Source organism: Megalobrama amblycephala, linkage group LG1, assembly GCF_018812025.1.
Source record: "Megalobrama amblycephala isolate DHTTF-2021 linkage group LG1, ASM1881202v1, whole genome shotgun sequence".
Taxonomy (NCBI): Eukaryota; Metazoa; Chordata; class Actinopteri; order Cypriniformes; family Xenocyprididae; genus Megalobrama; species Megalobrama amblycephala.
The window spans coordinates 50,711,085-50,733,596 of record NC_063044.1 but is presented as its reverse complement, the minus strand read 5'-3'; the positions used below and the strand labels follow the sequence as shown (position 1 = coordinate 50,733,596).

The 22,512-nt window shown below is 38.9% G+C and overlaps 1 protein-coding gene across 1 annotated transcript; it reads left to right on the top strand.

Moving 5' to 3' along the window:
- The first annotated feature begins 98 nt into the window (after window positions 1-98).
- LOC125273823 (sterol regulatory element-binding protein 2-like) lies at window positions 99-19,219 on the top strand. Its single transcript, XM_048199533.1, is given in 22 exon segments — window positions 99-376; window positions 7,102-7,346; window positions 7,447-7,588; window positions 7,671-7,816; window positions 7,931-8,083; window positions 8,487-8,564; window positions 11,747-12,022; window positions 12,100-12,214; window positions 12,299-12,450; window positions 12,525-12,726; window positions 12,809-12,984; window positions 13,093-13,227; window positions 13,229-13,343; window positions 13,426-13,592; window positions 13,667-13,859; window positions 13,933-14,038; window positions 14,117-14,226; window positions 14,303-14,435; window positions 14,522-14,687; window positions 17,715-17,891; window positions 17,970-18,069; window positions 18,153-19,219. Coding segments are annotated over 22 exon segments (3,378 nt in total). The 5' UTR covers window positions 99-294; the 3' UTR covers window positions 18,362-19,219.
- The last annotated feature ends 3,293 nt before the right edge of the window (window positions 19,220-22,512 follow it).

The following is a 22,512-nucleotide window of genomic DNA, read 5'->3' as shown; positions in this document are numbered from 1 at the left end:
TGCTCATCGACGTACAATCAGGCCACGCTCGAGCGGGCGATCTGATTGGTCGACAGCGCCCGATCTTACGACGGCCATGGCCGAGCGCGAGCCAATCAGAGGAGAGCGTCATTGACAGGCGCTGTTTGTGAATGACGTCAATGCTTGGGCGCAAGATGGCCGCGTTTGGTCTGTGAGCGCTCGTCCGACACCGGAACCGAGCGAACATACGGAGTCTGTAGATGCTGTGAGAGGCGAATACACCGACAGAGACACGCGACATCGCGACATCGCGCCCGGAGCCGCGCGAGCATCATGGACGCCTCAGAGTTCATGGACACGATGGACCCGAGCTTAGCCGAGCTGGGCGATGAGTTCACACTGGGAGACATCGACGGTGAGAGATGAGGAGGATGAGGAAGATGATGATGATGATGATGAAGAGTGTGTGATAATGTGCTGTTCAGCTATTAAATGATCAGATTCAGCTCAGATATTATTGATTATTATCATAACCCATTACAGTGGAAAATCTAGTTGATTCTGGTTGTTCTGGTGTGCAGGTGTCGATGAACTCTTCATCATCATCTGTGTTGATCATCATCATCATGTGTGTGTGTGTGTGTGTGATAAATCAAAGAATGCAGAATAAAGATGTTGTTCTGAGGGCTGCTGCTGTTATTGCTGCTATCATTGGAGTTATTAGCGTTATTATTAGTGTTGTTGTTGTTATTATTAGTGGTGTTGTTGGTGAAAATATTGTTATTATTGATGTTATTAGTGTAGTTGTTGTTATTAATAGTCTTATTATTAGTATTGTTGTTATTGGTGTTATTAATGTTGTTGTTGTTATTGTTGTTATTATAAGTGTTTATTAACACCAAAAACACCACCAGTAATAACAATAACAGCATCGATATTGTTAGTGTTATTAGTGTTGTTGTAATTGGGGTTATTGTTATTAATGCAGATTTTATTGGTGTTTTTGTTATTATTGGTGGCATTAGGGTTATTATTAGCATTGTTATTAGTGTTTATTTGAGTTTTTGTTGTGGTTATTAGTGTTATAAGGGTTTGTGTTGTAATTTTTTGGTGTAATTGGTGTTATTAGTGGTTTTATTGGTGTAGTTGTTATTAATATTGTTATTAGTGATTTTATTTGTGTAGTTTTATTTAGTTGTTATTAATAGTCTTATTATTAGTGTTGTAAGGGTTAGTGTTGTTGTAGTGTTTGGTGTAATTGTGTTATTAGTGTTGTTGTTGGTATTAATGTTATTATTAGTGATGTTATTAGTGTAGTTGTTATTAATATTGTTATTAGTGATTTTATTTGTGTAGTTTTTCTTATTAATAGTCTTATTATTAGTGTTGTAAGGGTTAGTGTTGTTGTAGTGTTTGGTGTAATTGTGTTCATTAGTGTTGTTGTTGGTATTAATGTTATTATTAGTGATGTTATTAGTGTAGTTGTTATTAATAGTCTTATTATTAGTGTTGTAGTAGTTTTTGGTGTAAATTAGTGTTGTTATTATAGTGTGTTGTTGTTGTTATTAGTGATTTAATTAGTGTAGTTGTTATTAATAGTCTTATTATTAGTGTTGTTGTTATTGGTGTTATTAATGTTGTTGTTGTTGTTGTTGTTATTGTTGTTATTATTATAAGTGTTTATTAACACCAATAACACCACCATCAGTAATAACAATAACAGTAGCAATATTGTTAGTGTTATTAGTGTTGTTGTAATTGGGGTTTTTGCTATTATTAATGCAGATTTTATTGGTGTTTTTGTTATTAGTGTGGTTAATGTTGGTGTTTATGTTGTTGTTAGTGTTATTATTAACTTGGGTAAAGTTGGTTTTATATTGGCACATTCGGACATCCGTATTCAATAGCCTTGTTAATCACACTACATTGGACATTCAGTGGATATTCACAAGTAAATATGCCATTAAAACAATACTTGCCTATTTTGATCGACTGTGAAAAATGTTGTAAGTTGACAATCGTTGGTTGTCAATATCATGTCTCTGCTTAAAATTCGCAAACATTAATTTATTGCACATTTATTGGAAAGTCTGAATTTATCAGAAGTCCGAATGTGCGAATATAAAACCAACTTTACCCAAGTTTATTATTAGTGTGGTTATCAGTGTTGTTGTTGTTATTGGTGGCATTAGGGTTATTATTAGTGTTATTATTTGAGTTTTTGTTGTGGTTATTAGTGTTGTAAGGGTTAGTGTTGTAGTTTTTGGTGTAATTGGTGTTATTAGTGTTATTTTAAGTGTTTTAACACCAATAACAACACCACTACTAATAACAATAACAGTAGCAATATTGTTAGTGTTGTTGTAATTGGGGTTATTGTTATTAATGCAGATTTTATTGGTGTTTTTGTTGTTATTAGGGTTATTATTAGTGTCTTTATTAGTGTTGTTGTTGTTGTTGTTGTTGGTGGTGGTGGTGGTGGTGGTGTTGGTGGTGGCATTAGGGTTGTTATTAGTTTTATTAGTGTTTTTATTTGAGTTTTTAGTGTTGAGTTTTAGTGGTTATTAGTGTTGTAAGGGTTAGTGTTGTAGTTTTTGGTGTAAGTGGTATTATTAATGAGTTGTTATTATTGTGTTGTTGTTATTAGTGATGTTATTAGTGGTGTAGTTGTTATTAATATTGACTTTATTAGTGTAGTTGTTGTTATTAATAGTCTTATTATTAGTGTTTTAAGGGTTAGTGTTGTAGTTTTTGGTGTAATTGGTGTTATTATTGTTATTATTAGTGTGTTGTTGTTGCTATTAGTGTTGTTATTAGCGGTGTTGATATTGTTATTAGTGATTTTATTAGTGTAGTTGTTGTTATTAATAGTCTTACACAGAAAAATCCCCAGAGTTAAATCAATGTAACACTGAAGCAGAGTGAAAGTTAATGAGATAATTAAGTGATTAAGTTACGATTGAGCATTAATGATGAACACCTGCTGTTAACAAGCATTAATCACTGAAAAGAAACACAATAACTACAAGGACTTCCAGCCACAGCCTTAGATGAAATCAACTGAAGATAAAAGACGTTAAATCTCTCAAGATCTGATTAAACAACTCCACAAACAGACATTAATGTTATTGTTATTGGTGTTATTGTTGTTGTTATTAGTGTTAATATAAGTGTTTATTAACCAATAACAACACCACCACTAATAACAAAAACAATAACAACATCAATATTATTGTTAGTGTTGTTAGTGTGGTTAGGGTTAGTGTTGATGTTTTATTTATGTATTTATTTTTGTTAATAGTATTGGTGGCATTAGGGTTGTTATCGGCTAAGTGTTGATTGTTATTGGCGTAGATATTAGTGTGTTTAGGGTTGTTGTTATTGTTTGTGTGATTTATGTTGTAGTTGTCGGTGCATCAGATTCTCAGTCGGTCTGAATGAATGTTTAGATCTTTAAACTCACATGTCGCTCCATGCTTCACCTGATACAGTCGCTGTCTTGTGCTGTGATTTTGCGCCGACAGTCATATAGTTGTTGTATTGTCTTGTAGCTGGACTTTTAAGAATGTATTTGAACATCTGCCGTACAGCATGAGTTCACTCTAGTCCTGCTGAAGAAGTGTGTTGTGTCGATGATCAGTCTTCAGACAAACACAAACTAAACCTCTCTGTTCGGTCTGTGTAAGATCATGTGAACGAACTGAAGCTGAACATGTGTCAACTGAAGCTGATCGTCCGTCTCATCTCAGCGATTCTCTCTAAAGATAGACGCTCAAACAGCTGGAGTTGATTTCCTCGTGTGTGTGTGATTATTATTTTCATTTGCACAATGATGTGATTGTGAGTAATGTGTGTGTATGTGACCGTCGTTCTGTCTGATGATCTTTATATATTCTGGATCTCCAGCAGAGATGAAGGTGTTACATAACGAGTGTGTTTGTGTCACGTGTGAAAGAACAAACACACACAATCTCTGGTGTTTCTAAATCTTTGAAATCGAGAAGATGAAATTAATCTGCAGGGCTGAATCTCATGAACTCTGTCTACATCACCTCCAGCTCTCATATATATATATATATATATATATATATATATATATATATATCTCACCAAACCAAGAAGAAATTATTCACATATTGACATTAAACACATTTCACCTGAATTATGTTTACAAAGAAAGTTGGACATACTTACATACTTATCTATCTTATATATTGACTTTATATATAGAGCTGTGCGATACTTATATATCCGACTTTATATAGAGAGCTGTGCGATGCTTATATATTTGACTTTATATACAGTTGTGGCCAGAATTATTAGACCCCTTCATAAATATGATCAAAGATGACTCTAAAAATAAATCTGCATTGTTTATCCTTTTGATCTTTAATTTATAAAATTAGCAAAAATCTAACCTTTCATTGAAGGAAAAGAATTGAAAGTGGGGGGAAATAACATTATGAAATAAATGTTTTTCTCCAAAACACGTTGCCCACAATTATTAGCATCCTTTTATTCAATTCTTTTTGCAACCTCCTTTTGCCAAGATAACAGCTCTGAGTCTTCTCCTATAATGCCTGATGAGTTTGGAGAACACCTGACAAGAGATCAGAGATCATTCCTTCATGCAGGATCTCTCCAGATCCTTCAGTTCACTCCACTCATTTCTTTAGGGTTCAGGTCAGGGAACTGGGAAGACCATGGCAGAAGCTTCATTTTGTGCTCAGTGACCCATTTTTGTGCTGGTTTTGATGTTTGTTTTGGATCATTGTCCCGACGGATGATCCAACCACAGCCCATTATAAGATTTCTAGCAGAAGCGGTCAGGTTTTGATTTTTTATCTGTTGGTATTTGATAGAATCCATGATACGATATATCTGAACAAGTTGTCCAGGACCTCCAGCACAAAAATAGGCCCACAACATTAAAGATCCAGCAGTATATTTAACCATGGACATGGAGCACTTTTTATCCATGTGTGCACCAAACCCATCTGGTGGGTTTGCTGCCAAAAAGCTCTTTTTTTAGTTTGATCTGACCATAGAAGCTGGTCCCGTTTGAAGTTCCAGTCGTGTCTGACAACTGAATATGCTGGAGATTGTTTCTGGATGAGAGCAGAGGATTTTTCTTGAAACCTTCCTGAACATCTTGTGGGGATGTAGGTGCTGTTTGATCATTTTTTAAGCTTTCTGAGATTCAAGACTCAACTAATCTCTGCAATTCTCCAGCTGTGATCCTTGGAGAGTCTTTGTCCACTCAAACTTTCCTCCTCACCACACATTAGGACGATTTAGACACACGTCCTCTTCCAGGCAGATTTGTAACATCTTTAGTTGATTGGAACTTCTCAATTATTGCCCTGATAGTGGAAATGGGGATTTTCAATGCTTCAGCTATTTTCTTACAGCCACTTTCTATTTTGTGAAGCTCGACAATCATTTGCTGCACATCAGAACTATATTCTTTGGTTTTTCTCATTGTGATGAATGATTAAGGGAATTTGGCCTTTGTGTTTCCTCATGTTTATTCTCCTGTGAAACAGGAAGTCATGGCTGGACAATTTCATGTTCATGATCATCCCGGTGAGCTAAAAAATGTAAATATGAATGGGAATATACTTCAGAGATATTTTACTCATAAAAAATTCTAGGGGTGCTAATAATTGTAGGCAACGTGTTTTGGAGAAAAACATTTATTTCTTAATGTTATTTCCCCCCACTTTCAATTCTTTTCCTTCAATGAATGGTTAGATTTTTGCTAATTTTATGAATTAAATATCAAAAGGATAAACAATGCAGATTTATTTTTAGAGTCATCTTTGATCATATTTATGAAGGGGTCTAATAATTCTGGCCCCAACTGTATAGAGCTGTTCGATACTTATATATCCGACTTTATATACAGCTGTGCGATACTGTATATCCAACTTTATATATTCGCTGTGCTATACTTATATATCCGACTTTATATACAGCTGTGTGATACTTGTATATCCAACTTTATATATATCGCTGTGCTATACTTATATATTCAACTTTATATATAGAGCTGTGTGATACTTATATATATCCAACTTTATATATATCGCTGTGTGATTCTTATATATCCGACTTTATATATATCACTGTGCGATATAGGGCTGCACGATTAATCGCATGCTTTTGTCATGCGTGTCTCGTCAGTAAAGCCGGTTCTGTGATTAGCGGTAAATGTCCATCACCTGCTTTCAAATGGAGCGGCACTTAATATACAGAGCCGTAGTTCGCGGACAAGCTACGCAATATCGCGTTCGTAATCGAAAGCGATTCATCTGCGATTATGAACACGATATTGCGTAGCTTGTCCGCGAACTACGGCTCTGTATATTAAGTGCCGCTCCATTTGAAAGCAGGTGATGGACATTTACCGCTAATCACAGAACCGGCTTTACTGATGAGACACGCATGACAATCTCATGCAATTAATCGTGCAGCCCTAGTGCGATACTTATATATCCAACTTTATATATAGAGCTGTGCGTTACTTATATATTCAACTCTGTATATTTATATGACAACACAGTGATTTGTTCTGAACCCAGTCTTCATTATTCAGACGAATCTGACCAGAATGAAGTATTCCAGACAGGGTGGTGAAATAGGACGTTCTCGTGACATTACTCTACTGGAAACACGGGTTTGTTTTGTCCTGTGCGAGCAGTAACTTGTTTTATGATGCTCAGGTGTGACAGTATCAGTCATTACTGTGCTAATACTGTGATGATGCCATAAATCAGTACAACAAACACAAGAAACGCAGTGTCTGTCGTGTGTGTTATCAGTGATTATCACCGTAGCACTGGCCTTGAGTCACTGACCTTCATCTCATTATCACAGGTCAAAGGTCAGGGTCAGGAGTGTGTTACGGCTGCCACACAGCAGTTGACCTTCTTCAAAGCTCCGCCTCTTTCAACTTTACACAGCATCCCATAATAATGAACTAATTTAATTATCAGTCATTGTGAGGTTCATGATGAACTGTGTTAGTCACTACTGCTTTCATAAGTCATTTGAGGCAGTGTATTTCAACACGTGTTACACACAACAGTCACAATGCAACTTAAATTTTATAATATTGTGTGTGTTTGTGCCTGGCAGAGATGCTGCAGTTCGTCAGTAATCAGGTGGATTTCCCGGATCTCTTCGAGGATCAGATGGGTGGCGGATCTGTGGCCCCCGTGAGGCCCCTCCCACAGACGGCCCCCAGCGCCATACTGACCCCCCCTCACACACCTGTACAGGCCAGCAGCCAGACGCAGACACAGACGCAAACGCAGACACCGATACAGACGCAGACACGCACACCGCCTCTGCTGCAGCCACGACCACAGCCAATCACACAGGTGAGCCTGGCCACACCCATCACACATGACCACACCTCCTCACACTCTGACCACACCCCCTCACACTCTGACCACACCTCTTCATGCTCTGATTCGTCAGGTGCAAACGTTCCCCATGCAGACGCTGGCTGTGCAGACGCAGGCGCAGCCGCAGACGGTGATGATCACGCCGACCGCCACGTCGTCCCGATTCATCCAGAACCAGGTGATCTGCCAGCAGAACCACGGCACGGGTTTCCAGGGTGAGAAACGCACACAGACACACACACACACAAGGAAAATACACACATGAACGTTGTTCACAAAGCTGCATCTCCTTCTCAGTCCTCCAGCCGCAGATGCAGAGCATTGTGACATCACCGCAGGTCCAGCCAATGACGATCCAGCACCAGCGTGTGCTGACTCCTGCCGGTCAGACCATCCAGACGCTGTCGACGACGCCCATGCACACAATGTCTCAACAAGTGCCTGTACGTCACACGTTTACCCACAATTCCCTGCTGCAATTCACAACCTGTATAGTGTATTTTGCATACCCATTTCAAACTGTGAAACTGTGATGCTGTGTTCTGATTGGCCCTCAGTTGTTGGTGCACCAGCCTCAGATCCTGAAGACGGACTCTCTGGTTCTGACCACACTGAAACCGGACGGGACACAGGTTCTGTCGACCGTACAGAACCCGACGGGCATCACGACCCTCACTGCGCCCATCCAGACCACCGCACTGCAGGTTCCTGTAAGTCACATGACATAAACATGCATTACAGTACACTTACAAACATGATAGACTGTCAGAAATACCAATATCTTAAAGAAGTTTTAATACATTTTTTATTTTCTATTTAATATTAATCTGAAAGTGCTTATATATTTGTCATATTGTCATAAGAAAATATTGCCAAATAATGGCTTATTTTCTTTATTTATTGTCATTTTTGTTAGTATTATTATTTTAGCCCTTTCACACATAGAGGTTGCTTCAGTGAGCCGTTATTAAAAAGCATTTTCTTGCGTATGCATGGGTTTTGATGGCATAGTTGCACATCAACCACTACAGTGGACCCTAGTGCATCATCCTATACACTGCCACCAAGTGGCAAGCCTTGTATGTGGACATTTCTTTTTTCTCCAAAACCAAGATGGCCGACGGCCAATCAGAAATGTCAAGTTGTTCCGGAATATCCATCCATTCCTTCTATCCTAGGAGACTCTTTCAGGTAAAAAATGTTGTAACATCTAAGGAGTCATATCATTGTTAAATTTTCCAAGTATTGATTATAGATTGGGAGGAAATTCTGATTAATCATCTGTCCACTAAATTGGACATCATGCGTCACTAGCTATATTTCAGCTACAATTCATGCTATTACTGTGACTGTTGTTTTTGAAAATACTTCATCTGCAGAAACTTTTTTGGCTGTAAATAAATGTGTTTGTGTTATTAGATTGTATTTGCAGTTACGTCAAAAAAGTAATCTGATTACATAATGTATGTAACTTGTAATGCATTACTTGTTACATCCCCTAACCCTAACCCTAAAAAAGTAATTTGATTACGTAATGCATGTTACTTGTAACATCAAAAAAGTAATCTGATTACCTAATGCATATTATTGTAATGTGTTACTAATCAAAAAAGCTGATTATATTACTTGTAATGTATTACTGTTACTTGTAACATCATAAAAAATGCATTACTTATTACATAATCTGATTACGTTGTGACTTGTAATGTATTACTCGTTACATATGAAAAGTAATCTGATTACGTTGTGACTTGTAATGTATTACTCGTTACATATGAAAAGTAATCTGATTATTTAATGCATATTACTTGCAATGCGTTACTTGTAACATCAACAAAGTAATCTGATTACGTAATGCACGTTACTTGTAATGCATTACTTATTACATCAAAAAGTGATCTGATTACGTAATGCATATTACTTGCAATGTGTTACTTGTAACATCAAAAAAGTAATCTGAATACGTAATGCATATTACTTGTAATGCGTTACTTGTAACATCAGAAAAATGATCTGATTACGTAATGCGCATTACTTGTTACATCAAAAAAGTAATCTGATTATGTAATGCATGTTACTTGTAATGCTTTACTTATTACATCAAAAAGTGATCTGATTATGTAATGCACATTACTTGTTACATCAAAAAAGTAATCTGATTACTTAATGCATGTTACTTGTAATGCATTATTTCACTCGTTACATTGGAAAGTAATCTGATTAAGTAATGCACTTTACTTGTAATGTTTTACTTGTTTCATCAAAAAGTGATCTGATTGCATAATGAACATTACTTGTGATGTGTTACTTGTTACATCAAAAACGTGATCTGATCAATTAAAAAATCAATTATATTGGTCATCTTTTGCACCTGTATGTGGGTTTTACAAATATTTAACCAATGAAAAGGAATAAAAGAGCTTGTGACTAAACCTCAACTCAATTGGCTCCTCAAACTTTAGATCAATCCTCATTACTCCTCCCTGCATCTATCGTAAATGAAGTGCCACACGCAGTTTGGAGCATCTATGCTTTAAAAAAAAAAAAATATATATATATATATATGTGACCCGTCACGAAAACCAGGGACACAAGTCGGCAGCACAACTCTTGAGCAAAATGAGAAAGAAGCATTTTTTTTCAAAATTGGTGATTTTCGTTTTTTTGCAGAATCTGTTAGTTGAGATCATGAAGAAGCCTTTCCGTGTTTGAGATAGCAGTATTGGTATATTTAAAAGCGTACATTTTGAGGTCGAAATCGGCTTGTTTTTCGGAGATTCTAGCACGCAGTAGGGGCGTGTCATTGTCTGTGTGTATTTCCATACTGGGAAGCGTGGCTACTTACTATGCAGCGCTCTGGCCGGCTCTAGCTGATATCAAAATTCAATGAAGAACCGTGGCCGTTACACCGAAAATGTTTTGAAGTACTTCTTCGACAAGCCGGATGCTTATGAACAAGCGCTCACTGATTCTGAAGACGATCTGAGCGACGATGAAAGCGGCATAATAAGACATTACCTCTCTGGAGTCGGGTAACGCGCCGGCGCATTTTGCAGAATTTTTTTTCACATTGCAGCAAAACAGACTTAATATACTCCGTCATTTTTTGTCATAGAGACATAAGTAATATATTGAAACTATAGAATGTCTTCTTTTATTTGTGTACAATCAGAGTAAAAACAAAATGTTGTGCTTTTTGAAAAATAAAGAAAACTAACATGATGCGTGATTTCTCCTCTCCCTCTGAACGAAGTCCAATCTGATAGTTCTCAGAAAATGAACTGTAACTTAGTGAATACTAATCATAAAAAAATTATACTTATGTCTGAAAAAACGTTGAAATGTCAAGTTTTAAAACGTGTAAGTCAAATCGAAAAACAAACCTTCTGTGTTTATGTAATCTGTATGAAAAGAGAGCCATGTCAGAAGTCTGTGATTCAGCTCATTATCCGCTAATGCGGCCACACCCACGGAGCCAGCGCTATTCAGACGCAAATTCAGCCAATACATGCATTCATCGTCTCAATAATGATTTTATTGTCTTGAAAAGTGTTTTGAATAGCCATAGTTAGCGATCTCTGGCCTCTGTTAGTCCAGTTATTTCCTGGATTGCCTATTCTTCTTTAACAGGCTTCTCAGGTGAGAACATTTCATTTCATGATTATAGTGACCAAAATGATCACGGTTATCACAGAATCCTGTTCAAAAAGTCAATTCACCAAGTTTTATGTGGAAACCAGCAAATAAAAAATAAAATTAGCATCAATATGTACTTTTTCTTTACATAAACATTAAAATAATAACATTAAAAATTATGGGCAGATTTTAAAGGAGTGTCTTGCAACATGTTATCTACAATGCACAAGTTCAAATAGAGTTTTGACAAAAAAAGTCACATATTTCAGCCTCTAAATCATTTTTATAAAAGTCAAAAAAGATAAATTACTGACATTTACAATGCACATTAACCTTTATTATTAATAGTATGCGGTCCATGCAGCTTTACAGGGGGTATGGCTTATCTAAATGAGATGTAAATGAGCCCTATTGTCACTCCCAGCAGGTGAGAACAGGCGAGAACTGCAACTTTAGAGGCGTTTTTCTCCCTATAGAGCTTTCTTGAGTAGGCACCTTCAAATGGCCACAACTTCTCCAAATATTATCAGATTTCCATGTGTCACACATCGTTGGAAAGCTTGGAGACTGCACTGTCAGAATCTGTGAATAACTCAAAATGCCCCAGAACCGACTTGTGTCCCTACTTTCCGTGACTGGTCACATATATATATATATATATATATGTATTTGTGAGATCCTTTTCAATGTCAGAATGTTCTCTTTATGGTTCTGCCTGTTGTCGCTCTTTTTCACAGACGCTGATGGGCAGTAACATTCTGACCACCGTTCCCATGGTGATGGGGGGTGGAGACAAGCTGCCAATCAAGCAGCTGTCATCGGGCACCACCCACAGTGGAGGCGGAGCCAGGGTGTCCATGGATCAGAGTATGGCTGTTACCACGGGACCGGGAGGAGTCGTGAAAGAGGGCGAGCGACGCACGACGCACAACATCATCGAGAAGCGCTACCGCTCGTCCATCAACGACAAGATCCTGGAGCTGCGCGACCTCGTCATGGGCAGCGACGCCAAGGTGTGTGCCACCGCAATGCATGCTGGGAAAGGTTTGTGTGTTGTCATGAAGTTCTGATTGTCTGTTTTGAATGACAGATGCATAAGTCTGGTGTTCTGCGCAAAGCCATCGACTACATCAAATACCTGCAGCAGGTGAACCATAAGCTCCGGCAGGAGAACCTGGCGCTGAAGATGGCCAGCCAGAAGAACAGTGAGTCGCCTCCGCCAGATCAGTTTTCATGATTCCGTTCTGACGCCGGCGCTTACTGATCTCTCTCTCTCCTCTGTCTGTCAGAGTCGGTGTGCGTGTCTGATGATCTGGATCTGAAGCCCGAGTCGGCCTTCATCTCTCCTCCTCCGTCTGACTCCGGCTCCAGCTCTCCCGCTCAGCTCTCGCCCTTCTGCATCGACTCCGAGCCGGGCAGCCCACTGCTGGAGCATGAGCAGGTGCGTCTGGCGTCCGCAAACATGCTAATCAGACTGTGACATGTAGAGTCTGACTGGAGCCCGGTGTGTTTCAGGTGAAGAGCGAGCCGGACTCGCCCTCATCAGTCGGCGTGATGGACCGCTCGCGTCTGCTGCTCTGCGCGCTCACCTTCCTGTGCCTGTCGCTCAACCCTCTGCCGTCTCTGCTGGGCGCCGAGGAGGACGGGACGGGTCTGGGTGCCGCTCACGGATCCTCGCGCTCACTCTTCTCTCTGCCCGGACAGACGCAGAGCTTCGGTGAGTTCAGGAGCGGCTTTGAGTCGTGCGACCGTGATTCTGCTCTTTATAGTGATGTCACATCTGTCTGTCTGTCTGTCAGGGGCGTGGCTGTGGTGTGTGCTGCCGTGGTTTCTGGTGTGGCTGCTGAGCGGGGTGGGCGTGGTCTGGGGGTGTGTCCGAGTGCTGTACCTGTGGGAGCCAGTCACGCCCCTTCACTCGCCCACATCAGTGCGCTTCTGGAGGCACCGCAAACAGGCCGACCTGCAGCTCTACCGGGTGAGCAAACACACACACACACACACACACACACACACACAAAAGGGAGTAAGTTTGATATTTGTGCTTGCAGTGTGATCAGGTGATGATTGTGTGTGTGTCTCTCAGGGCGATTACGCGGCCGCTGTGGCGAGTCTGCAGACGTGTCTGTCCGTCTTATCCAGAGTCCTGCCCTCCTCCACCCTCGACATCATCTGCTCGCTCTCCTGGAACCTGATTCGCTACTGCCTGCGGAGACCCGCCCCCCCTTGGCTGGCTGGTGCGTCTGGTTGGAGGGCGGCACGAGGGGGAGGAGTCACAGACAAGCTCACGGGATGCAGCACTGGTGTATCACAAACTCAGCCAGCTGCAGCTCACAGGTGTGTGTGTGTGTCTGTGTGTGATGAAGTCACATGAGCGCCGAGGGCCAATCAGTGAGCGGATGTGTGTCCTTGTGTTCAGGTAAGATGGAGCAGCGTCCGCTGTGGGGCGTGTGTGTGTCTCTGAGTGCCGTCAATCTGACCGAAAGCGCCGAGGGGAAGATGTCTGTGGCTCAGCAGATCCAGATCTATGTGACGGCCGCCATCAGCCTGAGAGCAGCACTGGGGAAACATCTCAGCTTTCTGCCGGTGAGTTCATCCGTCTGCTGCACACGCGTGTGACACACAACACGCTTCTTAAAGTAACTGTCTGTCTCTCTCAGGGTTATTTGTTAAGCTGTGCCGAGGCTCTGGCCTGTCAGTCAGACTCTAAGCCCCTCCCATCAGATGCTAAGCTCCTCCCAGACTGCCTGCGCTGGATCTTCACGCCGCTGGGCCGTCAGTTTTTCCTGAGCTGTGATTGGTCGGTGAGGTCGGAGAGCAGCGAGCAGGTTTTCACCTCTCAGAGAGATGAAGGTAACGGCCGCAGACGGACTGACGGGCGGACTGAGTGTGCAGCTGCAGGTTTAACGTGTGTTTCTGTCCCCAGCGGATCCCATCGCTCAGCTGCACCGCTGCTTCTGCGAGAAGCTCCTGGAGAGAGCCGTTCACACGCTGATCGAGCCGCAGAGCAGCAAACACGCCGAGGACGCTGGGTATTTATACAATCACACACTCACACATATACACACAGTCATTCTGTCCTGCTAGTGAGTGACGTTACCTCTCTGTAGGGAGTTCACTGGTGTGTTGGAGTTCCTGCAGCTGTTGAACAGCTGCACTGAAGACTCCGCCCCCTCGACCGCCCCTTTCCCCGCGCTGGCCAATCAGAGCTCAACACCAGGTGCGTGTCACTCCCTCTGCTGTGTGTTTTTACTCCATCTACTCACACTGACGTCTAAATGGTGTGGTCTGTGCAGTGAGGGACCCCGTGTGCCGCTGGTGGGCGTCGGTCCTGAAGGCTGCGGTTCATTGGCTGCAGGGTGATGATGCGTCGGTGAGGTCACTGCTGGCGGAGGCGGAGCGGATGCCGCGAGCGCTTCACACGCTAGAGTGAGTATTTGGCCGCCTGAATGTGTTTAGTCCCATGATGCCCCGGTCTAACCGCACGTGTGTGTGTGTGTGTGTGTGTGTGTCAGTCACCCGCTGCCCAAGGCCGTGCTGGCGCTGTGTAAGGCCGTGCAGATGAGCGTGTGTCCGCAGAAGGGCGAGGGGGTCGTGAGCTGCCTCGGTCACTGTCAGCGCGCCAGTGCGCACCTGCACATCAGTGTGTGTCAGTCGCACAACAACACCTGGCTGCACAAGGTACACACACACTCACTGCTGAGGGAGCACGACTGATTTACAACACGCTACATGGATAGCATGTGACACACAAACAACAATCCTTAACGATAACTATTACCGTAAAGTTTTAATAATCGCTTTAATTTAAAGTTTTAATAAGTCCCCATCACAACTATAACTAAGTAAAGAGCTCAGCTTTTAAAGAGACAAAACAGACCAATATTTTCACAGTTAAAGAAAATATTCTAATTTAAAAGAGTTATCTTTATAGTCATCGTTATAGTTATCGTCTGCTGGTGTGGATGCTAAAATAGTTATCGTGCGAGTTATCGTTATAGTCATCATTATAGTTATCGTCTGCTGGTGTGGATGATAAAAAATACTTATCATTATAGTTATCGTTATAGTTATCGTTATAGCTATTGTCTGCTAGTGTGGATGCAAAAATAGTCATCGTTATAGTTATTGTTATAGTTATAGTTATAGTTATAGTTATTGTTATAGTTATCGTTATAGTTATCGTTATGGTTATCGTTATAGTTGTCGTCTGCTGGTGTGGATGCAAAAATAGTCATTGTTATAGTTATCGTTATAGCTTTAGTTATCGTTATATTTATTGTCTGCTGGTGTGGATGATAAAAAATACTTATTATAGTTATCGTTATAGTTATCGTTATAGTTATCGTCTGCTTGTGTGGATGCAAAAATAGTCATCGTTATAGTTATAGTTATCGTTATAGTTATTGTTATAGTTATCGTTATGGTTATCGTTATAGTTGTCGTCTGCTGGTGTGGATGCAAAAATAGTCATTGTTTTAGTTATTGTTAGAGTTATCATTATAGTTATCGTTATAGTTATCGTCTGCTTGTGTGGATGCAAAAATAGTTATTGTTAGAGTTATCGTTAGTTATCGTTAGAGTTATCGTTAGTTACCGTTATAGTTATCGTTATAGTTATCGTCTGCTGGTGTGGATGCTAATATATTATCATTATAGCTATTGTTAAAAAAAATACTTATCATTATAGTTATCGTTATAGTTATCGTTATAGCTATTGTCTGCTAGTGTGGATGCAAAAATAGTCATCGTTATAGTTATTATAGTTATAGTTATAGTTATAGTTATCGTTATAGTTATCGTTATAGTTATCGTTGTGGTTATCGTTATAGTTGTCGTCTGCTGGTGTGGATGCAAAAATAGTCATTGTTATAGTTATCGTTATAGTTATCGTTATAGCTTTAGTTATCAGTATATTTATTGTCTGCTGGTGTGGATGATAGAAAATACTTATCATTATAGTTATCGTTATAGCTATTGTCTGCTAGTGTGGATGCAAAAATAGTCATCGTTATAGTTATAGTTATTGTTATTGTTATTGTTATAGTTATAGTTATAGTTATTGTCTGCTGGTGTGGATGATAAAAAATACTTATCATTATAGTTATCGTTATAGTTATCGTTATAGCTATTGTCTGCTAGTGTGGATGCAAAAATAGTTATCGTGCGAGTTATCGTTATAGTCATCATTATAGTTATCGTCTGCTGGTGTGGATGATAAAAAATACTTATCATTATAGTTATCGTTATAGTTATCGTTATAGCTATTGTCTGCTAGTGTGGATGCAAAAATAGTCATCGTTATAGTTATTGTTATAGTTATAGTTATAGTTATAGTTATAGTTATTGTTATAGTTATCGTTATAGTTATCGTTATGGTTATCGTTATAGTTGTCGTCTGCTGGTGTGGATGCAAAAATAGTCATTGTTATAGTTATCGTTATAGCTTTAGTTATCGTTATATTTATTGTCTGCTGGTGTGGATGATAAAAAATACTTATTATAGTTATCGTTATAGTTATCGTTATAGTTATCGTCTGCTTGTGTGGATGCAAAAATAGTCATCGTTATAGTTATAGTTATCGTTATAGTTATTGTTATAGTTATCGTTATGGTTATCGTTATAGTTGTCGTCTGCTGGTGTGGATGCAAAAATAGTCATTGTTTTAGTTATTGTTAGAGTTATCATTATAGTTATCGTTATAGTTATCGTCTGCTTGTGTGGATGCAAAAATAGTTATTGTTAGAGTTATCGTTAGTTATCGTTAGAGTTATCGTTAGTTACCGTTATAGTTATCGTTATAGTTATCGTCTGCTGGTGTGGATGCTAATATATTATCATTATAGCTATTGTTAAAAAAAATACTTATCATTATAGTTATCGTTATAGTTATCGTTATAGCTATTGTCTGCTAGTGTGGATGCAAAAATAGTCATCGTTATAGTTATTATAGTTATAGTTATAGTTATAGTTATCGTTATAGTTATCGTTATAGTTATTGTTGTGGTTATCGTTATAGTTGTCGTCTGCTGGTGTGGATGCAAAAATAGTCATTGTTATAGTTATCGTTATAGTTATCGTTATAGCTTTAGTTATCAGTATATTTATTGTCTGCTGGTGTGGATGATAGAAAATACTTATCATTATAGTTATCGTTATAGTTATTGTCTGCTGGTGTGGATGCAAAAATAGTTTTCGTTATAGTTATCGTTATAGTCATCGTTACAGTTATCGTCTGCTGGTGTGGATGCAAAAATAGTCATTGCTATAGTTATCGTTATAGTTATTGTCTGCTGGTTTGGATGCAAAAATAGTCATTGTTTTAGTTATTGTTAGAGTTATCATTATAGTTATCGTTATAGTTATCGTCTGCTTGTGTGGATGCAAAAATAGTTATTGTTAGAGTTATCGTTAGTTATCGTTAGAGTTATCGTTAGTTACCGTTATAGTTATCGTTATAGTTATCGTCTGCTGGTGTGGATGCTAATATATTATCATTATAGCTATTGTTTGTGTTATCATATTAGTTACTGTTCTTGTTATTGTAGTTATCACCATAGTTATTGTTATAGTTATCATTAAAGTTTTCATCTGTTGGTGTGGTTGCTAACATATTATTAAAGTTATCTTTATTGTTATTATAGTTATCGCTATAGTTATCATTGTAGTTATCGAATATCCAATCATCTTCTCCGACACGCTCTCAGGGGGTGGAGCTTCTGGTCTGTGACCTCCTCCTGACTCTGAGAACCAGCCTATGGCAGCGTGGGGGCGGGTCTAATGGAGAGCCCGGCCCCGCCCCTGGATCCCAACTGGCCGGATTCCAAAGGGACCTGAGCTCTTTGCGGAAGCTCGGACAAGCCCACAGACAAGCCCAGCACAAGGTGACCTTTGACCCCAGCCTACAGCTGACCTCTGTGCCTGACCTCTGCATGTTTAAACGCGTGTGTTTGTGATTTCAGCTGTTCCTGCACGAGACGACGGTCAGGCTGATGGCAGGAGCCAGTCCCACACGCACACACCAGCTGCTGCGACACCGAACACACAACTACACCACAGCAGGTAAACACACACTCTCTCACACACACTCACAGGTCAGCTGCTGCTGTATGACGGTGCTGACGCCCAGTGTGTGTGTTCCTCAGCAGACGGAGGCGAGCGCGAGAGAGCTCATGCCATCCTGCTGGCGTGTCGTCACCTGCCGCTGCCGCTGCTCACGCCGCCGGGTCACCGCGCCCGACTGCTGGCCGAAGCCAAGCGCACGCTGGAGAGAGTCGGCGACCGGCGCTCGCTGCAGGACTGCCAACAGATACTGCTGCGCCTGGGAGGAGGGACCACCATCGCCGCCTCATAACACACACACACACGGATCGGAGGAATCTCCTGTCTGCCCCACATACCAATCAGTTATATTCAGTTTAAACAGAGAGTTTAGTAGTAAATGCGCTTGAAACATGACAGATTCATGAGATTCACACGTGTACAGATTCATGAAGAGAAACTGCATATAATAAGTAGAAACACACACACACACACACACACACACACACACACACACACACACTCTGAATCTGCCTGAGCTGTATGTTAGTGATGATCCTGTTAATATTAGATGTATATTAGTTTGACACACACACGGTTCAGTCAGTGTCTGATCTAGTAAATAAACGGTTCATCTTTCTGCAGCTACCTCTCACACTCACACACACACACACACACACACTGTACAGAACTGTGTCTTATAGACCAAAGTCTTAGTGCGAGACATACATGGAGGGTTTTATATAATTATTTCACATGGTGACTTTAATGCTTCATCATGTGTAATTACTTAATATTTAGTTTCTGATGTGTTTTTGTTATTTTGCTTTAGTAGTTTGTCTTTATTATTTTATATATTTGGAAATGTGACAGCGGGACTTTTATTATGACAACACGTGATGATGATGATGAATGATGTAATAGTCACATCCACGGCAGAAGTGAGGGAAAAAAAGACTATAAAAACAAGCGTGTGTATTATTTAGTGTTTTAATAATTTAATCTAAAGGTTCTGGTTGTGTTTTAATATCTAACTATAATAACTCTCTCTCCGCAGCTCCGTCACATTCACTCGTTCAGCTTTCACTCTTTCTTTCACGTGTTTGTCTGAATTTCTACGTCTTTTGAATTTTTTTTTTGTAATAAAACTGCAGATGCCGTTGAAGAACCATCATGTGTTTGTGTGGATTTGATTAAACATGACACAAATTCAATTTATTACCTATAAAACACATTTATATAAGCCGGGGTCAAATAGTGTTTATAATTCAGAGACATTTTATTGATCAGAAATGTATGGAAGCCCGTTTCCGCCACAAAAAAAAAAAAAAAAAAAAGCCACTAAAAAAAAAAAAGATGAATTGCGACTTTTTATCTCAGAATTCTGACTTTTTAACTCGCAATTGCGAGTTTATATCTCACAATTGCGAGTTATAAAGTCAGAATTCTGAGATATAAAGTCGCAATTTCGTGATAAAAAGTCAGAATTCTGAGATATAAAGTCGCAATTGCGTGATATAAAGTCAGAATTCTGAGATATAAAGTCGCAATTGCGTGATATAAAGTCAGAATTCTGAGATATAAAGTCGCAATTGCGTGATATAAAGTCAGAATTCTGAGATATAAAGTCGCAATTTCGTGATAAAAAGTCAGAATTCTGAGATATAAAGTCGCAATTGCGTGATAAAAAGTCAGAATTCTGAGATATAAAGTCGCAATTTCGTGATAAAAAGTCAGAATTCTGAGATATAAAGTCGCAATTTCGTGATAAAAAGTCAGAATTCTGAGATATAAAGTCGCAATTGCGTGATAAAAAGTCAGAATTCTGAGATATAAAGTCGCAATTGCGTGATATAAAGTCAGAATTGCGAGATATAAAGTCACAATTACGTGATAAAAAGTCAGAATTCTGAGATATAAAGTCGCAATTGCGTGATAAAAGTCAGAATTCTGAGATATAAAGTCGCAATTGCGAGTTATAAAGTCAGAATTCTGAGATATAAAGTCGCAATTACGTGATAAAAAGTCAGAATTCTGAGATATAAAGTCGCAATTGCGTGATATAAAGTCAGAATTCTGAGATATAAAGTCGCAATTACGTGATATAAAGTCAGAATTCTGAGATATAAAGTCGCAATTGCGTGATAAAAGTCAGAATTCTGAGATATAAAGTCGCAATTACGTGATATAAAGTCAGAATTCTGAGATATAAAGTCGCAATTGCGAGTTATAAAGTCAGAATTCTGAGATATAAAGTCGCAATTACGTGATAAAAAGTCAGAATTCTGAGATATAAAGTCGCAATTGCGTGATAAAGTCAGAATTCTGAGATATAAAGTCGCAATTGCGTGATATAAAGTCAGAATTCTGAGATATAAAGTCGCAATTGTGAGTTATAAAGTCAGAATTCTGAGATATAAAGTCGCAATTGCGTGATATAAAGTCAGAATTCTGAGATATAAAGTCGCAATTGCGAGTTATAAAGTCAGAATTCTGAGATATAAAGTCGCAATTGCGTGATAAAAGTCAGAATTCTGAGATATAAAGTCGCAATTGCGTGATAAAAGTCAGAATTCTGAGATATAAAGTCAGAATTGCGAGATATAAAGTCACAATTGCGAGTTATAAAGTCAGAATTCTGAGATATAAAGTCGCAATTGCGAGTTATAAAGTCAGAATTCTGAGATATAAAGTCGCAATTACGAGTTATAAAGTCAGAATTCTGAGATATAAAGTCGCAATTGCGAGTTATAAAGTCAGAATTCTGAGATATAAAGTCGCAATTGCGTGATAAAAAGTCAGAATTCTGAGATATAAAGTCGCAATTGCGTGATATAAAGTCAGAATTCTGAGATATAAAGTCGCAATTACGTGATAAAAAGTCAGAATTCTGAGATATAAAGTCGCAATTGCGTGATAATTCTGAGATATAAAGTCAGAATTGCGAGATATAAAGTCACAATTGCGAGTTATAAAGTCAGAATTCTGAGATATAAAGTCGCAATTGCGAGTTATAAAGTCAGAATTCTGAGATATAAAGTCGCAATTACGAGTTATAAAGTCAGAATTCTGAGATATAAAGTCGCAATTGCGAGTTATAAAGTCAGAATTCTGAGATATAAAGTCGCAATTACGTGATAAAAAGTCAGAATTCTGAGATATAAAGTCGCAATTGCGAGTTATAAAGTCAGAATTCTGAGATATAAAGTCGCAATTGTGTGATATAAAGTCAGAATTCTGAGATATAAAGTCGCAATTGCGTGATAAAAGTCAGAATTCTGAGATATAAAGTCAGAATTGCGTGATATAAAGTCAGAATTCTGAGATATAAAGTCGCAATTGCGAGTTATAAAGTCAGAATTCTGAGATATAAAGTCGCAATTACGTGATAAAAAGTCAGAATTCTGAGATATAAAGTCGCAATTGCGTGATAAAAGTCAGAATTCTGAGATATAAAGTCGCAATTGCGTGATATAAAGTCAGAATTCTGAGATATAAAGTCGCAATTGCGTGATAAAAGTCAGAATTCTGAGATATAAAGTCGCAATTGCGAGTTATAAAGTCAGAATTCTGAGATAAAGTCAGAATTGCGAGTTATAAAGTCAGAATTCTGAGATATAAAGTCGCAATTGTGTGATATAAAGTCAGAATTCTGAGATATAAAGTCGCAATTGCGTGATAAAAGTCAGAATTCTGAGATATAAAGTCAGAATTGCGAGATATAAAGTCACAATTGCGAGTTATAAAGTCAGAATTCTGAGATATAAAGTCGCAATTGCGAGTTATAAAGTCAGAATTCTGAGATATAAAGTCGCAATTGCGTGATAAAAGTCAGAATTCTGAGATATAAAGTCGCAATTGCGTGATAAAGTCAGAATTCTGAGTTATAAAGTCGCAATTGCGTGATATAAAGTCAGAATTCTGAGATATAAAGTCGCAATTGCGAGTTATAAAGTCAGAATTCTGAGATATAAAGTCGCAATTACGTGATAAAAAGTCAGAATTCTGAGATATAAAGTCGCAATTGCGTGATAAAAGTCAGAATTCTGAGATATAAAGTCGCAATTGCGAGTTATTAAGTCAGAATTCTGAGATATAAAGTTGCAATTGCGTGATAAAAAGTCAGAATTCTGAGATATAAAGTCAGAATTGCGAGTTATAAAGTCAGAATTCTGAGATATAAAGTCGCAATTGTGTGATATAAAGTCAGAATTCTGAGATATAAAGTCGCAATTGCGTGATATAAAGTCAGAATTGCGAGATATAAAGTCGCAATCGCGAGTTAAAAAGTCAGAATTCTGAGATAAAAAGTCGCAATTCATCTTTTTTTTTTTTTTCAGTGGCTTTTTTTTTTTTTTTTTTAGTGGCGGAAACGGGCTTCCATAGAGAAATGCCTCTGTGAACGAGATGAAATGTAAAAGACCTCAAAGCCAGATCAGATATCAACTGAAAGCTTTTCTTCAA